General features: G+C 45.9%; 2 protein-coding genes across 2 annotated transcripts; both read left to right on the top strand.

Moving 5' to 3' along the window:
* Positions 1 to 4,938: 4,938 nt before the first annotated feature.
* LOC146353416 (olfactory receptor 13H1-like) lies at positions 4,939 to 5,874 on the top strand. The gene has a single exon (XM_084829733.1). The coding sequence runs from the start codon at positions 4,942 to 4,944 to the stop codon at positions 5,872 to 5,874; it is 933 nt and encodes a 310-aa protein (XP_084685859.1). The 5' UTR covers positions 4,939 to 4,941.
* Positions 5,875 to 10,764: 4,890 nt separating this feature from the next.
* On the top strand, positions 10,765 to 11,700 carry LOC146353415 (olfactory receptor 13H1-like). Its single transcript, XM_084832241.1, has one exon. The coding sequence runs from the start codon at positions 10,768 to 10,770 to the stop codon at positions 11,698 to 11,700; it is 933 nt and encodes a 310-aa protein (XP_084688367.1). The 5' UTR covers positions 10,765 to 10,767.
* The last annotated feature ends 11,449 nt before the right edge of the window (positions 11,701 to 23,149 follow it).

Below are 23,149 nucleotides of genomic sequence, written 5' to 3'. Positions count from 1 at the left end.
GCCCAGACATGCTGACTTATCGCCAACGTTACCCCGAAGAAAAATGGCGGGAGATGGTGTTGCGCCACTCACGCCTGCATAGCTGCTGGCAGAACGACTGTGCCCCTAGCACAAGTGACACCCCTTCAATGGGGTCCTCACGAGTCGTGGGACGCCTCTGCGGTGGCTTGCGCAGGTGGGATCCGAACCTTGGGCCGGCACTGCCCCGGATGGAAACCGGGTTCTGCAAGTGGCGGGCGCTTCGTGTTAATGGAATGACGCCATTACTAGGGAAGTACGAAAGTGACTTACCTTTCGCAGATTAAGTTGATGGCGGGGGGGAGGCATTCCATCCCTCCCCCTGGAATCCTGGCCGGGGGGGGGGAGGCACTCCATTCCTCCCCCTGGAATCCTCGAATGGCCAGCTGTGCTCTGCGGCCGCTCTGCAGAGCAGCCGGCCAGGCCCGGCCCGGCCAGGCCAGAGCCGTCCGCAGCCAGATTTCCAGCCGCGGAGGGCTCTGGGTAAAAAAAACTAACAAACCAAAAAAACCAACACAACCGCATACGCAAATGGCGGCGGCTATGGCTGCCGCCATTTGCATTCCTCCTTTTGGGCCGTCTTAATCTACGTAAATATTTACGTAGACTATGACAGCGAAAATCAAGGGGAACGCAAATAGTGTAGCGGGCGCTATTTGCGTCTCTTTTTCATTCACCGTTTTAGCCTACATAAATCTTTTTTTTTTTTTTAGCCACGGGTTTTGGGGGGCCAAATGCCAGTGCATTCGGCCTCAATGAAATCCGTGGCGGAATTCTCCGCCATCCCTAGAAATCAGGCCCATATGGAAAAAAATAAAATAAAAGTTGAATGGAAAGGAACTGGTCTTCACCAAGTCATTATCACTGAATAAAGATGGGGACAATCTAACCAACCTAGGGAGGGAATTCCAGAGTCATAGTGCTGCCACAGGAAAGGCCCCTTTCTGTTTTCCTACCTACCTAAACTCTCCTGCTGGTGTGATAAGTGTATACAGCAGATGCATTTTTAGATAGAGAGACAGACTTCCTATAATTCGAATGCACATATTACTCAGAGTGGCTTTGAATGGTTAAAACCGTAACTTCATAATAAAACAGGATACAATACAAGTGATATAGCATAAAGCAGAGCAGATTAAAAAACCATCACATGAAACGTTCTCCACCCAATACTACATATGCATCATCATCATCATCATCCCTGACCAGGGAAAGACTTCAAGGGGGAGCTGACTGAGCTTCATGGGACAATGTTCCACCGTTTGGGTGCAGCCTCTGAGAATCCCTTTCTCTTGTCCCAGCCTGTTGTGCCTCCACCACAGACAGCACATGGGGAAGGGGCTCTCCACCAGATATTAGGAGGTGGGCAGGCTGGCATGGAATGCGACAGTCCCTAAGGTTTCTTGGACTGAAGTCATTTATGGCTCTAAAGGTAAGCACCAATACTTTGGATTCTCTGAGAAACAAACTGGCAGCCAGGGCAATTGTGCAGGACATGGCTAATATGTTCCCACAGGCCACAGGTGGATGCCAACTAACATCCTTGTTGCTGCATTCTGGACCAAATGAAGCTTGGAAGACTCTTCAGAGGTAGCCCCACGTACCAAAGCCAGATGTAACAAAGACATGTGCTACCGTGGACAGGTCGGACCTCATCAGGAACAGGCGGGGTTGGTGCACCATACTAAGTTGGGCACAGCCATTCCTAGTCACAGCCTTCACTTGGGCATCCAGATAGAAAGTGGAATGCAGGAGCACCCCCAAACTGTAAACCTGATTCTTCAAAGGGAATACTCCCCCACCCCAAACAGGCTGAACCCCTATTCCAGAGTCACTCTCCCTGGAGACCACAAAAACACCTGTTTTATCTGGACTGAGCTTCAACTGATTAGCCTTCATCGAGCCCATTATCAGCTCCAGACACCTATTCAGTACACCAACAGATCCCCGGAATTCAATGAAAAGGAGATATTTATGCTGAGGTCATTACATTTTTCAATCAAGACCTTGTTGACCATACAATTTCCCCCTTTCTCTACAGTGTCGATACAATTTGGCTTTGATGCACTAACTCGGTTTCTTAGGTGAAGAAATAATAATGGGTTGTTGAGTCTAAAGTGCCTACGTGAAGCGATTTCCCTCAGAGTTCAATTAAAGGCCAGTCCCTAGAATCACCTCTGGGCCTACCTGACTTACTCCAAAAGGACCGACGCAACTAATGCAGCTCATAAACCCCTTGGGAGAAGAAGACAGTGAAGTAATTACAGTGAAGTAATTATCTTCTCTCTCAAGCAATGGACAGAGGTGTTCTCAGTGTTGGGATGAAGAACAGGATGTTACTTGATGTGTATAAGCTACTATCTCCATGAAAATAGGCCATTTTGCGCCAGACGTCTTCGAAAAGGAACTTGAGCATTCCACCCATTCTTTCCAACTCCAATTGATGGTGTTTTTCCTTTTCAATGGAAACATTGAGTGTTTCAAGCCCTGAATCATAGGTGGAAACAGTTTCAGTTCGAGCTGCGTAGTGTGAGCTCTATGGTACAGTAAAACACCAAAGGCCATTATATAAAGACCTCTAAATGAATGAATGTGGTTTTCACCACAAAGAACAGGTTGTTGTTTTTTTAAAAATGTCCTGACCTTGAAGACAAATGTGACTCTCGTGGCACCAAGCGTTTCCTTACAAAGTTCTCTTGCTCTTTGAAAGTACTTTGGAGCACATATTCTAAACAATCTCAGGCTCTGGTCAAGTAACCACGTGGAGAATGAATTCCTGGTAAGGAAATCCACTTTAGAAATGCAGTATTGTTGATGGTGTGGCTTGGCAATAGTCCATATTGCATCTAGTATTTCCCAAAGACTTCATTATGAGGGAATACCAGAGATGCTGCTATTCCGGGCTATGGCAGCAAGCAAATTTTTTATCAAGCAAGCCATCTCGCAAAAATCGCCAAAGACGATTGTCCTATGTCCGGGCGGGGGTAGGAATCTCAAGCAGTCTTCTGAGCAGTGAGGGCAGAATCAATAGGACTGCATCCTAAGTATAGTTTAAAATAGAAGTATAGTTTTAAATTTTAAAAAATAGCAATATAGTTCCCCACAGCTTCAATTATCAGAGACTGGACATTTCTGACAGATAATATTAGAGGTTATTTCTTGCAGTTGGAAAGGCCACACTATTTCATGGATTTACAGATTTACAGATTTCATTTAACCTGCAGGATTTGTCTCCCAAATGGAAGTGTTAAATCAAATGGTTCTAGTATTTACAAGTTGGATTCTTTATAAAGCAGGAACTAAATGGACTAATATGATAAACTCAGTGGGAAGAGCTTCTTTTTTGAACTCGTAAGGTTTATCTATGTTTCCCCCCCCCCTCTTTAAAGTATAGCATATTTTAAAGTTGCATAGCTAGACATGGTTCATTCAAAACATTTTGGACCAGAGCTATAGGTCTCCGTATCTCAGAGAAAAATTGGAACATTATGCTTATTTGAAAGAAATACTGAATGAAGTCATTTCTGGATGGCAGACAACACTACAAAGATTGAATGTAATGTTTGAGATCAATGCTTTCATTGGGCTGGATCCAAGATTTATCTTCTGTGGATGGAAGAGCTCCATTTGAAGTAAGTAGAGATGCCCATCATGGGGAAATCTGGCCCTTTTTGAGCCTGATGGATCCCCAGAATACCCCCAACTTGGCTAAGATTTGTGAGCCAAGCCATGGGTTAGTTCCCCAAACCCAGGAACCTTATCTGGCATTTTTTGATTTGCACAAATTGTGATTTGAGCAAAATTGTGGCTGTAAACAGTGCAATTTGCACAAAATTGCTGGCATAAATGGTCTTCTCATCTCAGAAAAGAAGCGGGAACAAATCTAGATTGTGACAAAACAATTCTCAATCTATGTTTATTTCAAAGAAGTAATTTCTGGTGTTGTATGCCATCTAGAAACTACAGAATAAAGTAATTTCTTGATGGCAAACAACACTGCAAAGATTGAATTGAATGTTTGAGATCAATGCTTTCATTGGGCTGGATCCAGGATTTATCTTCTGTGGATGGAAGAGCTCCATCTGCAGTAAGTGCCTACGTCACATTTGGGGGGGGGGTCCCCAACCCTCTGTGTAGCATTTTCAAGGGGTGGCAGAGCTTCCATGGGGAGGAGTGGTCTGGCACAACTGCTTCCAACAGCCCATTTGCATGCGCCTAAATCTGGATCCAACTTATTTGCTGGAAGATTTTTGACAGGCTTAGTGGTCAAGTCCATACATTCTTCAAGACTATTTGGGTCCTTGCAGATGGAGGGCTACCAGTCAGAAGGAACTGCATTGCAATTCCATCTTTTTATCTCCTCAATGGATAGTCTGCAGTAAGAAAAAAAGATAGAAGAAGTGATGGGAAAACACTGGCAGGTGATGAGTGATCAATTTGCCTTCTGTGAAATGGGTTTTGGAAAACTGTGGGTTCAAAACAGTAGTATTGTGTTTTGGGACTCAGATCCCACCTCTGCCTTGTATTCAGTTTCTTATGCCAGTGATTTTTCTTTAAGTCTCACCAGTGTGCCTTGGGGGAAATGAATGTTTCGTAACTGGCCATGCCCACTTACAGCCATTTTATGAATGGGCAACAACCCCATGTCAGCCCTTTATGAAATGACACTATCTCTACATTCCAAATACACCCACCAATCCAAAAAAGTGGGGGATCTCTGATTTGGGCAAACAAATTTGAGGTAGGTGCCACTTTGCAACACCATTTCTCCTCATATTACTGAGTTGTTTTCACAACATTTTGGTAGTGAAACAGTTACTCTCCAGTCTTTACAGAAATCTCTAGTTGTGTGACAAAGTTCTAAACACTTAATCCTTTCTTTCTTTCTTTCTTTCATTCAGGAGAGTCAAAGCAGAGACTCTTATGGCAAATGTAAATGAGACCATGGTGACTGAGTTCATCTTAATTGGATTTTCTGAATACTCCAGAACTCAGGCTGTGTTGTTCTGGCTCCTCTTGGTGGTGTACATCATTAGCTTTTTTGGGAATGGCCTCATCATCATATTGTGTATTGCTGATCCACAGCTTCATACCCCCATGTATTTCTTTATTTGCATCCTCTCCTTGATAGATCTCATCATTGCCAACAATATACTTCCTGAGGTCTTGGTCAACTGCTTCATTTACAGGCCCACCATTTCCTTCTCCAGATGTTTGTCCCAGATGTATCTTGGTGTGTTACTTGTCTCTACTGAGTGCACCATCCTGGCTGTAATGGCATATGATCGCTTTGCAGCTGTATGCCAGCCCCTACGCTACAGTCAGATCATGAGCTGGAGATTTTGCATTGGTTTGGTGGCTGCATCTGTGGTCCTTTCCTTCTTGATGACCCTAACTGCAGGGCTGTTGCGGCCTACTGAGTTCTGTGGGCAACACATCTTCAACCATTTTGCATGTGAGCTGCAGTCTTTCCTCAAACTGGCTTGCTCTGACACACACACTAGTGAGCTCTTCATGCACATTTCCAGCCTCTTTCTCCTAATCCCACCCTTTGTTTTCATAGTTGTGACATATGGACGCATAGGCCTGGCAGTACTGGGCATCCGCTCAGCACAAGGCCGCAGGAAAGCCTTCTCCACCTGTAGCTCTCACCTTGCTGTGGTCAGTGTCTTCTATGGGACAATCATGATAACATACTTGAGCCCACAAGGGAAATCTGTTTCTGAGAAGGACAAAGTCATATCTTTAATGTATGGGGCTCTGACTCCCACGCTCAACCCTCTGATCTACAGCCTGAGAAACAAGGATGTTAAGGGAGCATTCTGGAAACTCGTTGGAAAGAAAATATCAGTGTAAACAACACACATGCACTTCTTGTCCCATGCACAGTCATTTTCCTATAGTGGGCAAATACTTATACCCATCTTCTGACAGAAGTAGTGGTGAAGATCACTGCTTCTATAATCTTGGCTTAATGTCACTAAACACCAGATGCACCTGCCCATACAAACATTTTTCCATACTGAAGTTCCCATACATTTTGTTCTATGAAGTCTGGGGTCGTTTGGTTTCAGTCCTAATGCACTTTTACTTTGGAATAAGCTGTACTGAACACAGGGGGTAGTGGTGTAATGAAAAAATACGCATAACGCCAGGTTACAACATGCCCTGGTTCTCACCTTGTTGTAAATGAAGTGAGAGTGAGTAAGCATGTTAGTTCTCACCACCCAGTTTCTCCTGCTGCAGCGGGAGAGATCAAACCATGGGTCCTAAGAACAAACTATGGGTTCTAACTCTGGGTTGTTTCTCCTTCGACAACCCACAATTCTGGGTTTGGACATCACGATAAGGAACCCCAAGAAGGAGTGTTTCTGGGATGTTTATGTCAGTGAGAGAGGGCAGGCAGCTGGGAGACAGGTTGCTTGCTCACTCCTGCTCATTCATGTCTACCCAGGGTTTAAACAAACCCTGGGTAGCCATGACATGCAAATGGGTGCATGTGTGTTTATCTGTGCAGGCAAGGGAGTTCATTGTGTGTTTCACATTTGAAACAAGTGAAATAATACACATTACCATCAAACACCCTCCAGAAGACCTTTAACTCTAGCATCTTAAGAGCTCCCAACATGGAGATGTTCCATTTATTGCATTTTAAATATACTGTAAGCCACTTCAAGCACTTGAGTTAGTAAGCATGGTATAAAAATACGAATAATGCATCCATAAATTACTGCCATGATCATTGTCATTTCTGTTGTAACATAGAACTGCATTTTTGTAAGTTTGCTCATCTGTTATGTTTTAAATTGGTGGGTCCTTTGGAAGAAATAAATATTCCACTCAAGACTCCAAAAACACCTCTGTTCATTCTGAGCACAGTTCTGAGTCAAATCAAAATTCAGTGCATCCCCAATAATGTTATTGGGATCTTGATCAGAGTGTGTTCTCTCTCCAGTATCATTGAGTGACTCTTTGACTCCCTCCCGCTCATCCCTTTTTCTTGGCTTGCTGCTCTGGTGGCTATTGTGAAATGGATGAAGAGGGGAAGAGGGGCTCCCCCTGGCTCCTGGAACATGACTATGAGCCAGGAATAATGAGTGCTTGGAAATGTAGACTTACAAATGCCAAGAGCACTGGGAAAATGAAGTTTCCTGTGCAGCTGATAAACGTCAGGTGTGCAAGGAAAAGTACAGCTCACAGCACTTCTGCTAGCACCTTGCGTTCAGGCATAGCAGTCTGCAAGGGGCATTTGATGTGGTGAGCCATGTCACTGCAGTCTCTCAGGGAACAGCCTTCCAGCTCTGGTCTGGCTCCACCAGCTCAGACTGTCCATTGGCTCCTCCTGGGCAGGAAGGAGTATAAAGGACTTCTTTCTCCAGATGGAGAAAGCATTTTTTGAGCATCAGTGTCTACCTGACTGAGCTCTAGGGTGTCTTGTATTTTGGCCTTGCTCTCAGCACCAACTCCTGGCATGTTCTCCAGTCCTGCCTTCTGGTTTGCCCTTGGGACTGAACTGCTCTTTGGTCATGGGTCTCAGTTCCAGGCTCTTGACTCTCTTCAGGCTGCTGCTCAAAGCTCAGCCCTACAACATGTCTATGTGTGTGTGGTGGGGGAGGATAGAAAGTTGGGGGGAAAGAACTGGTGGAGGGCAATTCACAAGCTGCCCAGTTTAACACCGAACTTTCCCTTGTGATATTTGAGGGGGAGCTCAGCATGACTGGATTCCTTTTGGCATTGAGGAACCTGTTCCTCTCCTACCCTACAGGGGAACTGAAGGCTGTGGAACATTCACTGTAGGCTCAGCCATGTGACCTGTAGGGATGGCAGAGAATTCTGCCATGGACCCCAATGAGGCCGTGGACGCCATTTGCATCCCTGTTTTTTCACGCGATAGGCTATGCAAAGTTTAAGCTAAATGCAGCCATTTACGGCAGTCAATCCCCTTTAGCCTGTGATATGGCATGGTGGACGTAACAATGGCACTTCAGAGCCGGCCAGTGGCTCTGCAGAATCACTGCGGAGTGGAGCTGGCCGAAGAGGATTCCGGGGGGCGGGACGGATTGCCTCTCCCCCACGGGTGGATTCCCCATGGACCAGCAGTTAGGGAATCTGCCCATCCCTAGTGACCTACCATGCTTAGTCCCTGTCCTGTGCCTCACCAGACTCTGACTCTTGTCTTGACTGTCCGTGCTCTGCAAATGGGAATGGCTTGGCAGAGTGAGTGTAGTTCCTTTGGGTGCTTCTGCTACCACTGAATGATCAAATAGCTGTGTTAAAATGAAGTGGCCTTCAAAGCAGGGATGGACAAAGCCAGTCTGTGTCACCTTCACATGCATCCACTCAGTCCATTTGACCAGTTTCCATATTAGTCTACGGAATATGAGAGATCTGCACAATGATTTGCATTTAAATATATTTAATTTCAGAATAATGCTTTAGAACACATTTTAATATGTCCTTTGAGCCAATAACTGTGCTGCAATATTAGAAGTTCAGAATCAAATGGATAGCTATATTTTGATTTGCCCATTAGACCGTGAGAGGTAGATCGGGTCACTGGTATTAGAATTCTCAAAGGTCAAATTCCTCAAGGATCACTACTTCCAAATGCTTCTCTTCAGCTGGATTGTCCATCTGACTTTTATCAGAATCTTATGCTTGTCTGCTATCTTGTAAATGTGACATTTACCTTCTGTCAACAGAAGGACCGAAGGAAGAATGAGGCAGAGAAAAATGTTTACAAAAGTTACAAAGTAGATTTATATTGAGATCATTAAGGGTCAAAATGGGGATCAGAAAGTGCTTGACCGTAAAATCCATCCCCCTTTCCTACACTGTTTGTATAGTTTGATTTAGATGATGAAATAATAAATGATATTCGAAAGCTAATGTGCTTTTGATTTCCCTTGGAGTTCAATTAAAAGCCAGACCGCTAAAGCACCTCTGGGCCTACCTGTTAAACTCCAGGAAGAACATACCATAGTGACGCGGCTTCTAAATTACTGGGGCAAAGATGACAGTGAAGCAATCATGTTTTTATCTCAAAGGGTGGGCAGAGCTGTTCTCAGTATCAGGATGAAGAAGAAGAAAAATTCGAACTTGACCCACATAAGATACTTTCTCCGTCATAATTAGGCATTTGATTCCACCCGTCCTTTCCAGTTCCAATGGATGGCGTTCTTCCGTCGCAGTGGAAACATCGCGTGTTTCAGGCCATCAATCTTGAAACGGTCAGTGTGAGCTGCATATAGCTGAGGAGGAAACCCCAAAAGACATTCGATAAAGACCTCCGAATGGAGGAATGAATGGAGCTTTTCATGAAAGCGAATTGGACTTCCGAGACAAACACAAATCTCTGAACACTAAGAAGGTGTTCTTTGTTTGTTTGTTAACAATTTACTCTTCTTCTTTGAAAGTAGTTTGGAGTTCGTGTTCTAGAAGGTCTCAGGCTTCCGACAAATCGTCACTCGGAGAACAAACATTGGGTAAGCAAAACTATGCAAGTGCCGTTGATGATGAGTCCTTGCAATAATCTGCACTGTGTCCCAGAGACTTGGCCATGTACCAGAGACGCTGCTGGGGTGGCGAGCCAGTTTATGATCAGGACAGGCGTAAGTTAAAAGCATTAGCTCTAAACCTAACATATTTGCAACACAGGCAAATGGCAAATCAGGTGAGAATGGGCTAAAAGAATGGGCTGATAATTATTATTTTGCCCGTGAGGTGTTGCCACTGTGCTGTATTGATAGCTAGATAGCATCACCGATGCAATGAATATGAACCTGAGCACACTCTGGGAGAGAGCGGAGGACAGGAAGGCCTGGTCTGCTATGGTCCATGGGGTCATGAAGAGTCGGACTAACTCTTCATACTCTAACTCTAACTCTTCATACTCATACTCTAACTCTAACATACTAACACAGAGATGCATATAGATACATGCATGTGCACACAAGACACACACACATGGGGAGGCGGAGGGGATTGCTCTGAAAAGGGGGAGGCTAAAGCCTCTCCCCCATTCTATCCAGCTATGCCGACTGGGATTTCTGCTTCCTCACCACCATTAGCAGTGGGGAGACAGTGTTCCCAGTGGCATCAGGAATGCTGAGGGAGGGGAATGCTAAAGCCCCCGTCCTCCAGTTGACAGTGGTGGGGATCTTTTCTCTGCAGGGGAAAAGTGGGTTGAGCTCCGCTAGGCTTGTGGGCCACATGGAGAGTGGCACCTCTGCCTTGTATGCAGGTTTTGGAGAAGTTGTTGAACCTCTTCAGTTGCCTTCTGTGAAATGGGGGATGGAGCAGAAAATGGTGGGTTCAAAGTGGTAGTTTGTATTTTGGAGTTCAGATACCACCGCTGCCAAGTACTTCGGTTCTTGGGCTAGTTACTTTTCTTTTAGTCTCACCAGTTTCTGTTCTAGAAAATGGCTGTTTTGTGACCTATCATGCCCTCCATGGCTTCCATTTTATGAATGGGAAACCATCCATGTCAGACATTGTGTGCAAGCATCATTGACACACTCCCAGAATTACAGAAGTGTCCGCCAGTCCAAAAAGTTTGGAGACCTCTGATTCGGAGAAAGCTGAGGGAGGGGCTATTTCCGAGAAAGCCATTTCTCCTTGTGGAAGTCACTTCCACAAAATTTGGCCAAATCACAGTGTCTCCCAATCTTTACAGAAACCCCAGGCTGTGGCACATTTCTAAGCACTTAATCCTTTCTTTCCTGCAGGACACTCAAAGCAGAGAATGTTATGGCAAAAGTAAATGAGACGATGGTGACAGAGTTTATCTTAATTGGATTTTCTGACTACCCGAGAGCTCAGGCTGTGTTGTTTTGGTTCTTCTTGGTTGTGTACCTTATTAGCTTTCTCGCCAATGGCTTCATCATCATATTGTGTATTGCTGACCCCCAGCTTCACACCCCCATGTATTTCTTTATTTGCATCCTCTCCTTCATAGACCTCATCATTGCCACCAATATACTTCCTGAGACCTTGGTCAACTGCTTCATTTACAGGCCCACCATTTCCTTCTCCAGATGTTTGTCCCAGATGTATCTTGGTGTGCTGCTTGTGGCAACAGAGTGCATCCTCCTTGCTGTCATGGCATATGATCGCTTGGCAGCGATATGCCAGCCCTTATACTACATGCAGATCATGAGCTGGAGGCTTTGCATCAGTTTGGTGGCTACTTCTGTGGCCCTTTCTCTCTTGATCACCCTGATCAATGTGCTCTTGCAGCCTACTAACTTCTGTGGCCAGCACATCATCAACCATTTTGCCTGTGAGCTGCAGTCTGTCCTCAAACTGGCTTGCTCTGACACACGCACCAGTGAGCTCTTCATGCATGTTTCCTGCCTCTTTCTCCTAATCCCACCCTTTGTTTTCATAGTTGTGACGTATGGGCGTATAGGCCTGGCGGTACTGCGCATCCGCTCAGCACAGGGCCGCAGGAAAGCCTTCTCCACCTGCAGCTCTCACCTTGCTGTGGTCAGTGTCTTTTATGGGACAATCATGATCATGTACTTGAGCCCCCAAGGGAAATCTATTTCTGAAAAGGACAAAGTCATTCCTTTGATGTACGGGGCTCTGACTCCCATGCTCAACCCTCTGATCTACAGCCTGAGAAACAAGGATGTGAAGGGAGCATTCAGGAAGCTGGTTGGGAGGAAAATGTTGAAATAAAGACCAGTGTGCTCCACTTACTATGCCCAATTGTCTATAGTTGGGAAATCACTGGTAACCGTTAGAAAAGTAGCACTGAGGATTTCTACTTCTGTCATGTTAGTCTTAAGGTGACAACACAAGATGAACTTTCCTACCAAAATAACACTTTTTCTTTCTTTTTCATTTCTCTTTCTCTTTTTTCTTGTCCCTATATCAAGGGAGACATTAATTATTACTGCATATTCATGATATGACTTCCCCCCGTTTTTGCTTTTGTTTGTTTGGTGTTCCTGTTGTGTTGCGAAGAAAAAGATGTAAAAAAAAAAAAGGATGACACTTCTGTGCTGTCTACTCTGTCATGTATAAGAAATGTACATGCACCTATAGATGTAATTGAAAGTTGTTGCCAATTATGGCTTCCCACCATGCAGACATAGACAACAAGACACATGTGGCTTCAAAAAATGGAAATACAGAACTGATATGTATGTATGTATTGTATTTTTATCCCGCTCCTCAGCCAAAAAAGGCTCCTGGAGCGGCTTACAATCAATGAACAAAGAAGACAGTCCCTGCCTGCAGGCTTACAATCTAAAAAAGACACAACACACAAGGAAAAGGCACTGGGGAGGGGAGAATGATATGATATCCATATTGAAAATCCATCTGATATGAAGTAGTCCTTAGATAGGATAGGAAGGCCTGGCGTGCTATGGTCCATGGGGTCACGAAGAGTCGGACACAACTGAACAACTGAACAACAACAAGTCCTTAGATACCAGATTATTTTGAACAATACTGTATATGTACCGAGTAGTGTGCGTTGCCTGCCTGTGGGTTGAAATGGCCCTCCCTGTTTTATTTCCCTATTTGGGAGTGGGAAACTGGGGGGTGGGGTGGGTCATCTTGCCATTTTTTTTGTCACAGTGTTGCATGGGGCAAGGGTTTGGGTGCTGGGTCATACTGTTATACTTTAAAAGAAAAAGAGATCCATGCGGTCTTGCTCACCCTCCCCGGCTGTCGGCCACCTTTCTTCCAAAGGCAACAACAGCAGCACTGTGTCTTTTGAGAACAAAAATGGCTGACCACAGGTGGCAGTTGTTGAACACAGTAGTTGGCTTCTTTAAGCCACTGGGGCTGAAAATGGTCATGCAAAGCCACCCATTCTCTTGGATCGAGAGAGAGAGCATCTGGATTTTTTTGAAAGATAAGCTGTTGTAGGGATAAGAAGGTACACTTAACGTAGGCATGCAGCCTTAGCAAGCTAGATAAGGGCAAAGCCCCCCACTGGGGTTTGTCATGAGACTATAGCTGAAGGGAACATACACCCTTTAGTTAAGCACTAGCAGAAGCACGTTGCCCCAGATGGGAAAAAGTGAATGTCAGCAAGAGAACTAAACACTGCATGTCTTGATGGCCTAGAAGAGCCTAGAATGATGATAGAAGAAATGGGAGGTGGGGGAAATTTCAGCCAGACTAGTTGCCATCAATAACCACAAAGACATGACAAACATCAGGAGGTCTCAACAAGATAATGGTAAGCACAACGAGGTAAAAGAATCAACTGATTTACGTGGGGCACACAGCACAGCTTTGAACATGGGGAGGGGGTGGTTTTTAGGGACCCAAACAACCAATAAGAAAGCTTAAAGCCCATTGTTACAATTTTTAACACATGGGGTAGGGGCCCAGGTTACTGTGTGATGTTTGGTTTTAATTTTTGTGAACTGCCCGGAGAGCTTCGGCTATTGGGCGATATAGAAATGAAATAAATAAATAAACAAACAAATAAAACATTTAAAAAAGAGAAATATTAAGAAGGTTCTAAATATGAAGCCATCCTTACTGGTAACAATTAACACTGGCCTAGAAATAAATGGGACAGAATTCATAAGCGGCCACCCTACTGCTGATTTGATCTTTTAGGGCAAGCTTCTCCAATTCGATGCCACCCAGATGTGTTGGGCTCAGGGCTGGCATTAAGGGTTGGCATGGTCAGGCACTTGCCAAGGGCCCACACTTCATCAGGGGCCCACTGACAAGAGCCCCCTTGACCTGCTCCTCCTCTTCAGCTTGTTCAATATGCTTCTTCACCCAGCTCTCACTCTGACCTATAGGGAGCGAGGAAGCAAGGAAACAAGCAAGGAAGCAAAGGAATAAACAACAGTGGTGACACATGGTAGTGATAGCTGCTATTGCCTGCTTGCTCATTGGCCCTCTGCTTGGCTGGCAAGCAGAAAAGACGAGGAAGAGGTAGGGGTGCATGAAACCCCACTTACCTGGCTCCGCTGGGGTCCTCAGGTGGGGGGAGGTGATCCATTCCTCCCCCCGGAATCCTCGACAGGGGGGAGGCGATCCATTCCTCCCCCTCGGAATCCTGCCCAGCCGGCTTCGTGTTGCGGCCAGTCCACGGAGCCACCGGCTGGGCCAACCCACAGGGGGCCTCCAGCCGCTGCTGGGCTGCTGCGGACGCAAATGGCACCATTTGCATCTCTATGCCGGCCCGTGATAGTCTACATATATATTTACGTAGCCTATCACAGCTAAAGCAGGGATGCAAATGGCTTCCCCTATGCCATTTGCGTTCCCACTTTAGCCATGATAGGCTACGTGAATATTTACAGAACCTATCACGGCTAAAGTAGGGATGTACGAAATGACTTACCTGTTTTGTTTCGTACATCCATGGTGGGGGAGGAGGCGCTCTGTCCCTCCCCCTGAAATCCTCGACGGCTGGCTCTGCTCTGTGGCGACTCCGTGGAGCCGCCGGCCAGGGCAGCCCGCAGTGACATCCGGCTGCTGCTGGGTTGTGCAGGGACACAAATGGCGGCCGCTGTAGCCGCCGCCATTTGCGTCCCTTTTTTTTGCCGTGATAGGCTACATAAATATTTACGTAGCCTATCTCACGGCAAAAAAAAAAAAAGGGAACACAAATGGCGGTGGCTACGGCAGTCACCATTTGCGTTCCCTTTTTTAGCTGTGATAGGCTACGTAAATATTTAGGCTACGCAAATGGCATCCCTGCGTTAGCCGTGATAGGCTACGTAAGTATTTATGTAGCCTATCACGGCTAAAATGGTGAAGCGAATGGCTGCTGCAGATGTGGCTGCCATTCACAGAGCAGCGCGAATGGCAGCAGGTGAGTGCTCCGTTTTGTGTGCCTTTCGCGGGGTGAGGGGGTGGGGGGTTTGATCCACCATGGGTTTCGGGGGGCCGAATGCACTGGTATTCGGCCTCAGCGAGATCCGTGGCGGAATTCTCCGCCATCCCTAGGCTAAAGCGGGAACGCAAATGGCATAAGGGACGCCATTTGCATCCCTGCTTTAGCTGTGATAGGCTACGTAAATATATATGTAGCCTATCATGGGTCAGCATAGGGATGCAAATGGCAGCCGCTACCACGGCCTCCATTTGCGGCTGCAGCAGCTTGGCAGCAGCCAGGCCAGAGCTGCCACTGTCGCTGCCACCGCCACTTCATCCGCTGCTGGAGCCGCTGCCAGAGCCGCAGCCAGGTAGGCTCCTTTTCACGGGGCTTTTGCAGGGTGGTGGGGTGGGTTGCTCCGTTCCGCCACAGATTCCAGGGGGCCGAATTCACTGGAACTCAGCCTCCCTGGGATCCATGGCAGAATTCTCTAACATCCCTAGAAAGAGGAGCGGGAGCAGCTGGCAACAGAGGCAATGAGGGTGTCAGCTGACTGATTGAAGGGGGCCCATTGAAGGTGTCTCGCCCAAGGGCCCCCTGAAAGCTGGAGCTGGCACTAGTTGGACCACAGCTCCCATCTTCTCTAGTCAGCATGGCCAATGACCACATGGCTGAGGATGATGTGAGTTGTAGTTAGGGGTGTCAGAGAATTTCTCGCTGAAACTTCGGGGGGCCGAGTGCCAACGTATTCGGCCCCCCGAAGTAGTTTCAGGGAGAAATTCTCCCCCCTGCCCCCCCCAGGATGGGACTTACCTTTCCCGAATGTCGCTCCCGGTGGTGGGTCGCAGCGGCGGTTCGGCAGGGCTTTGACAGGGGCGGGGGCGGCAGCCAGTCTTTCGACCGGCTGCCGCCGCCACCATTCCAAGAAAAGTAAAAAAAAAAAACACGCCCCCGTGATAGGCTAGGTGACGATTAACGTAGCCTATCACGGCTAGATTTGCAAAGTCAGCCATGATAGGCTACGTAAATCGTCACGTAGCCTATCACGGGTGACTTTAAAAAAAAAAGCGCATACAGCTAATGGCAGCCCCCATAGGGAGCCGCCATTTGCGTTCCTTATTTGGTCGCTGTAGTCTATGTAAAGATTACGTAGACTACGGCGAAAATAGGGGCAACGCTATATGGTGAGTACAACCCCACCCAGAAAATGTGCACAGAGAACAACAAGTGTTTAGTCAAAGTTAACTTTAAAGAATCTCTGAGAAGCACCCACCTCAGGGATGGGCCTGGAAATATCTCTGAGAGAACTAAGCTCCTGAGGTGTTCTTCCTGTTCACAGACAAAGTCTCCTTGTTGCTCAGAGAGTGAAGAAACCTGTAGGGATGTACGAAACTCACTTACCTTTTGCGGAATCTTTTGCAGTGGGGGGGATGGGGGGGAGGCGATCCGGTCCTCCACCCCAGAACCCTCGACGGCTGGCTTCGCTCCACAGCCAGCCTGTGGAGCAGCTGGCCAGGGCCGTCCGCAGCCGGATTTCCAGCCGCAGACGGGCTGCTGAGGATGCAAATGGTGGCCGCCGTAATGGGTGCCATTTGCGTCCAGCCAGACAGCCATGATAGGCTACGTAAGAATTTATGTAGCCTATCATGCCTACCTCCCCCCAAAAACCCAGCATACGCAAATGGCGGCAGCTACGGGGGCCGCCATTTGTGTTCCCTATTTTTTGCCGATTTATCTTACGTAAATATTTACGTTAAGATAAAATGGCAAAAAAAGGGGGAACGCAAATAGCGTAGTGGGTGCTATTTGCGTCCCTTTATAAATATTTACGTAGGCTAGAAGGGCGAAAAATAAAGGGACGCAAATAGCACCCACTACGCTATTTGTGTTCCCCCTTTTTTTCGCCGTTTTATCTTATGTAAATATTTACGTAAGATAAATCGGTGAAAAATAGGGAATGCAAAAGCCGCTGTAGCCACCACCATTTCTGTACACTGGGTTTTTGCGGGGGGGGGGGGGTTAGCTGTGATAGGCTACGTAAATTCTTACGTAGCCTATCATGGCTGCAAGGATGGCAATGGCGGCGGCAGCAGCCCAGCCGTGGCCAGCCAGGAGACCAGCCGCTGGAGCCGTCGCCACCGCCGCCGGAGCTGCCGCCGCTGCCGAATCCGCCGCTGCATCAGTCATATCCACCCCAGGTATGTGCCATCCCGGGGTGAATCCGCGGGGGGGGGGGGGGATTCTGCCATGGATTTCGGGGGGCCGAATGCCAGTGCATTCGGCATCACTGAAATCCATGGCGGAATTCTCCGCCACCCCTAGACCTGACCTGGAAGTTTTTATAGCGGTCAAGGAGTACCACATGAACTGCTCGGGCCTGCTGTTGTTAAGATATTGGCCTCTTCTGAGGACACTTCCTGGATTTCTGTTTCAGTGCTGCAGCTAGAGGCACTAGGACACAAGAAGCTGCTGTTTAACCAGAAGCCAGCAGTGACACTTCTCATATCTGTACAGAGAAATAGAAGTATGGCTGGGCAGAAACTGATCTGCTGAAATTAGGTTTTTCCTTGCAACTAAGGATGGTGCAGGTATCCGGTTGGGGCTCCAAGCTCAGTGATTTCTCACTGACTTGGCCCCCTGGATCCCAGTCTGCAGATCTCTGCACTTGCCCAACTCGACATGCGCCAATTCAGGCAAGCGTGTGCGGCCACTTGCTCCCACACCGAGCCGCCATTTTGAGCAAAAATGGTGGCTCAGCCTTTTTCGTAAATACCCATTTACACAAATGGCGACCGTAAAGGGGCCAATTATGCAACATTACAGGAGTAAATAGACCATTTACACTTGTAATGTTGCATAAGTGCCCCCTTTATGGCCACCATTTGCGTAAATGGTTATTTATGAGAAAGGCTGAGCCACCATTTTTGCGCAAAATGGTGGCTCAATGAGGGAGCAGGCAGCCGCACACTGCTCACCAGGTGCCCGTGTACCACCCAGAGGCTCGCTGTGCACAGGGTTGGCTGGCCGGCAGGGGTCTGTCGAGTGGCGTGCGGCATGGGATGGGGGAGTTCGCCCATCCCTACTTGCAACCAGTGGTGTAGTGGTAAATTTTGAAGTGCAGTCATCATGACTGTCCCCACAGCCACGCCCCCAAGGAGAATCCAAAATAACAGGCAGCTGTGTTGATTCATATCAACAACCCAGTTCTAGGAGAATGGGTCTTAATTGCCCATTCAAGACCAGACCAAAATATTTTGCTTCATGACAGGGAAGAATATATTGTTGCTGGGAAAATTCATTTCCTCTGGCAACTGTGAAGATTCAGTTGGCTCAGAAGGAACAGGGAATTCTGAGGGGGGTGGCGGATGACCTCAGCATCCCTGCTAATAAAAAAGTGCCAGTGCTGCATTCTTGAGAGCTCTGGATCCACCATACCACTGCTTGCAACGTTACTTCCTCTAGTTGCTAAACCATGGCAGGGCCTTCCCTTCTTGCAAGCCAGCATCATTTCCTAAAGGGATTTAATCAGTCCTTCAGGACTAATTTACCTACATGCATGGTCTCTTGAGATGCTTCTTTCTTATGTTTATTATATACACGATTTAGTAGCATCATCCTACATTATGTGCGTACAGAGCTTGGCTACTGGCTGGATTTTCCACAAGGAGTCTTCTAGTTCAACTCCATATGTGCATTTTTCATGCCAGTGAGATGGAGGTGGCCTCAAGACATGTCTCACTTCATTTTGTTTATGATAATTCTATACCGCCCCATAGCTAAAGCTCCCTGGGCAGTTCACAAATCATGTTCCCTGACTATTTTGGCGTCAAGAGATTCTGTAGCAACTTGGAGGAAAAATGACCACCAAAATGGATCCAAACATCTCATAACACCAGAAATATTGCACAATATTATGCATGACTATTACACATAATAGTGCAAGAAATGCCGAACTTTATGCAATATTTCTTGCATTCTCCAGAAAAGTCATTTTTAAAAGATACCTATCCACCTACATAGGATAGGATTAATTTCCTATCTTGGCTAGAATCAGGATGGATTCAGACTTTATTTCCCTTTACCCAACAGTTCTGTTGGCTCTAATCGTTACCCCCTTGGCAATATCTACAGACCATCCACCCACCCAGAAAGGATTTGCAGGGCTATATGCCACAGGAAAACACCGGGATTCGTGAAAGTGGGTGAGTATTAAATCCAAAGGGATGAAGTGTTATCTGCACGCCATGAAGAAAGGAGGATTTAGGGTGCAATCCTATGCACGTTTAGACAGAAAAAAGTCCTAGAACTCCCAGCATTTCCCAGCCAGCATTGCATAGGATTATGCCCTTCGTGTATTTTGTGCCTAAATAACTCTTCTCTTGTGTTTGACTGTTTGGCTTGCCTAACCTAAAACTGAGTTCTGCACACCACCTGGTGGTAGAAAGTAGGTCCTTTACACACTTGGAATGTTTTGTACTATTTTATGATAGATGTCTCATGCATCACTTGCTGCATTTCTGGTGGTAATGAGTACTTGAGGGAAAACACCATGAATAGTGGAATGCAAAAAGATACATAAGGAAATATTTGACTAACAGTTGCTTTATCTGCAGACCAAATTTACAGAACTTAAAAAAAAAACTATTGCCATTTCTCATTAGAGGGGTAACAGCAACAACTCCCCTTAGGAGGCAATGTAGAAATCCAAAACTTTGTCATTGCCCTGATTTGGCAGCATTATATCCACTTGCACCCCCCTCCCCAACCCCCACATAGGCACCAGGGCAGACATTCCTGTTCTTTTAAACTCAAGTTTTCTTATGTGATCTGTCAGGGATGCTCTGACTTGGATTCCTGCACTAAGCAGGGGATTGGACTCGATGGTCTTGTAGGCCCCTTCCAACCTTACTATTCTATGCTTCTATGAGAAAATGTGAAGAAAACATTTTTTGCAGCAAATGCAAATATTGTCCAATTTTATTATACCCATATTGCAAATGGTGTGTTTGTATGTGGCCGCAATCTAGTGGCTTATTATAACCCTGGAATATTATATTTTCCTGTATTGCAGATTCAGAGGTGGGCGGGTTGTGGCTAAAACATAATGGCTTCCAATAATCCTTCAATACTGTCCAGTGTTATTATCCCCATATTGCAGGGGGGGGGGGCTCAAACCACACAGTGTCATGGTATCCACATATCAGATGGGGGCTGAGATTTGTGTAGGGTCATTCACAACAACTCTCTACTAAAGATTCTAATAACTGTCACCCTTTTGTTGGTGAAATACAATGTCACAGTCACGGCAACTAAGTATTGCAGGCTTACACTGCAATAATTAGTGTACACATATGCTAAGGTTGCTGGCATGTAGAGATGTCAGAGGAATCTGGTTGGGGGATGGAGCCCAAGGAGCTTTCATCAGCTTGGCCCCGCAAACTCCGTTCTGGCTTTTGCCAGCTGGCCCAACTTGGAGCACAACAATTTGGGCAAGCTGGTGGAATTTCTGTAAAAACAATTGGTGTGTATGTAAAAAAAAAAAAAAAGACCATTTGCGCAAATTTCACCTGTAAATTGCACGATTTTGCATAATTTGTGCAAACTACAGCCAAAATTGGTGCAAATTATGCAAAGTTGCACAATTTGGCATAATTTGCACAAATCTGTATTTGTGTGAATTACGACCAAGAACACCCCCCCCCCCCCCGAAAAGCACTAAAAGTCCCTGGAACTTGGGGAAACCGCATGGCTTGGTTCACAAAGCAAGCCCAGTCAGGTGTGCCACAGACGTCCATCGAGCCCCCAAACAGCCAGATTTCACGGCCATGGACATCCCTACTGGCATGTGGCAGGCAGAACAGTTTCAAAGGGTATAAGGATATTTCAAGTGAATTCCTGACCTAAATCATCTGAAATGATCAAACATTTATGTCCGCCATCCCTCCTCTGACTTGGTGCCCTCCAGTGTTGTGTGTTTCAATTCCCATCAGCCCTAGCTAGCATGACCAATCATCAGGAATGCTAGGAATTGTCATCCAAAATACCCGGGGGGGGGGGCATCAGGTTGGAGAAGGCATGAAAATAGGCCATGCACCAATTGCATGGAGTATGCAGACACCTGAAGTAAATTCATTCCAAAGGTTCAAAAGAATAGGATAAGAAGTACCAACTGGTTCATAAACTATACAGGTTGTCAAAACATTGCAAACACCTTCTTCAGTTGTATTGTTGTTTAAGGGGACTGCTCAAGATAATGCAATGGAAATTCATTGGGGGGCATCCCCTCCACGTTAGCTACCCTTTTGTACAATCAGGGTGTTATTAAATAGTGCTTTAAAATGCTGCAGTGGAAGCTTGCTCCCACATATTGGGACTCCAGTAAAAGATATCCAGATAAAACATGCTGTGGGTTGAAGTAAAAGTAAATGTAGTTAAATAGCATCCTCCTTCACCCCCCGGAAGCTTCCTTTGCAAATCCAAAACCGACGCTCACTTGTATGCAGTCACACTGTCCTCAAACCACTAGCACAAAGGCATGGGAAGCTGTCCTATACAAAGCCACACTAATGATGGGTGGACCTACCAGGTTTGTTTTTGTGGACTTCCTCTATTTCCCACCTCCAAGCCCATTTTGTGTTGGTTCCATGCAGAGTTTGTTGTTGTTGATGGAAAGAAATCCATATGGGGTTGTGTGTGCACTTTTTTTTTTTTTTAGTGCTGTTTTGTGTACATTTCTGTATGCGTGTACCCATTGACTAAAGTGTGTTTGTGTGTGAAATGTACACATTTTTTCTTTGTATGCATTGCTTTCCAAATGTGCACATTTCACTGGATGTGCTTTTTTTGTTCCACAGAATGCATTGCAAATCCGGAAATTACGTATTCCAGAATGCAAAATGCATCTGTTCCGCATCCGTTTCCAGGTGATGCTGATGGTGAAACTGTAGAAAGAAAGAAAGAAAGAAAGAAAGAAAGAAAGAAAGAAAGAAAGAAAGGTTTTGATGGAGCAGATTTCTCACAACACCCTTGGTCTATCTACCTCAGTATGTTCTAATCTGACTGGCAATGGCTCTCCAGGGTTAAAGTAAGGGTCTTTCCCAGCCCTATCTGGAGATGCAGGGATTGGATCTGGGACCTTTTGCATGCAAAGCAGGTGCTTTACAACTAAGCTATGGTTGACTTGTTGTGTTTTTATAACTCTAACGAAGATGGATCGAGATCCTGAATCAAATCAGAAGCCAGAGTGTGTGTTGATTGTCTGTCTGTTTCTATGAACTCAAGAGTCACTGAGGAGTTGTAGTCATTTCTTAAGGATATGCTGCTGCATGGAGACCAGTTGAAATGGCCTCCATAAACTCTTCCATAATAATTTAAGATACTGTCGAATAGCTAGAGACTTTTGTAGGAAGCCAAAGAACTTCTGGCCATCTTGGTGGAGTTTGCATTGGAAAGGAGGGGAGCTATTAGTTCAATGGCCACAGTGTTTGGAACCATTATGCCTTTGCCTCTTCTTTGATGTTTCTATATGGATGCTGTCCTTGGGTGCTTGGAACATGGAGTGGTAGCTTCAGTTGCGTAGACTCCATGTGTCTATTCCACCTAACAGACAAATCTGGAACTTAGGTCCACCACTCAGCCCCTGACAGCCATCTAGCTCCAAGGTAGTTGTGAAGATGGAACTAAGCACAGCATAGGATACCATACCATATGTAGATGGCTTAAATAACACGTGTGTTGACTTGGCCCTTAACAGTTTAATTAACTGGCATTTGGGGGCTTGAGTGAACATGGAAAGCCCTTCACACAACATATTAAACTGAAAGGTTTTTTGTTGATTGAATAGATTTCTTGCTGGGAAGGTGGAAAATGAGTAGCTATTATGGACTGCTCAATGGCCTGGGTCAGATTGTCCTGGGGATTTTTCCTCACAAATTTGTAGAGAAACTGGCAGTTCTGATGGAGTTCTGTCTGAGAGGGAGATGCAAAGTACCAGTACTGTCTCATTATATGGCCCCAACTATATTGTCAACATGTTGCCACCAAACACTCTTTGTGTTTAGAGTAGGAATGGGCAAATCTGTCTAGCTTGAGTTTGCTCAGGTTCTCACTTTTATGCTACATTTGTTCCATCCTGATTCCGCATTGGATTGCAATTTTTTTTAGCCTGCTCAAAAATTTGTACACATTTTCATGTACATTTTTTTTTTAAATCCACATTTTTGTACACAAATGTAATGTAATGTAAATTACAATTTTCCAAAATGTAAGCGTTTTTGTGGGCAATTTTGCAAATGTGCCTATTTCTCCCCATTGTAAAAAGAAAAG

Source organism: Heloderma suspectum, chromosome 2, assembly GCF_057233095.1.
Source record: "Heloderma suspectum isolate Gila_16-S chromosome 2, 16-S_ref, whole genome shotgun sequence".
In the NCBI taxonomy this organism is placed as follows: Eukaryota; Metazoa; Chordata; class Lepidosauria; order Squamata; family Helodermatidae; genus Heloderma; species Heloderma suspectum.
The sequence above is the reverse complement of the archived record's forward strand: the minus strand, read 5'-3'. Positions and strand labels throughout refer to the sequence as shown.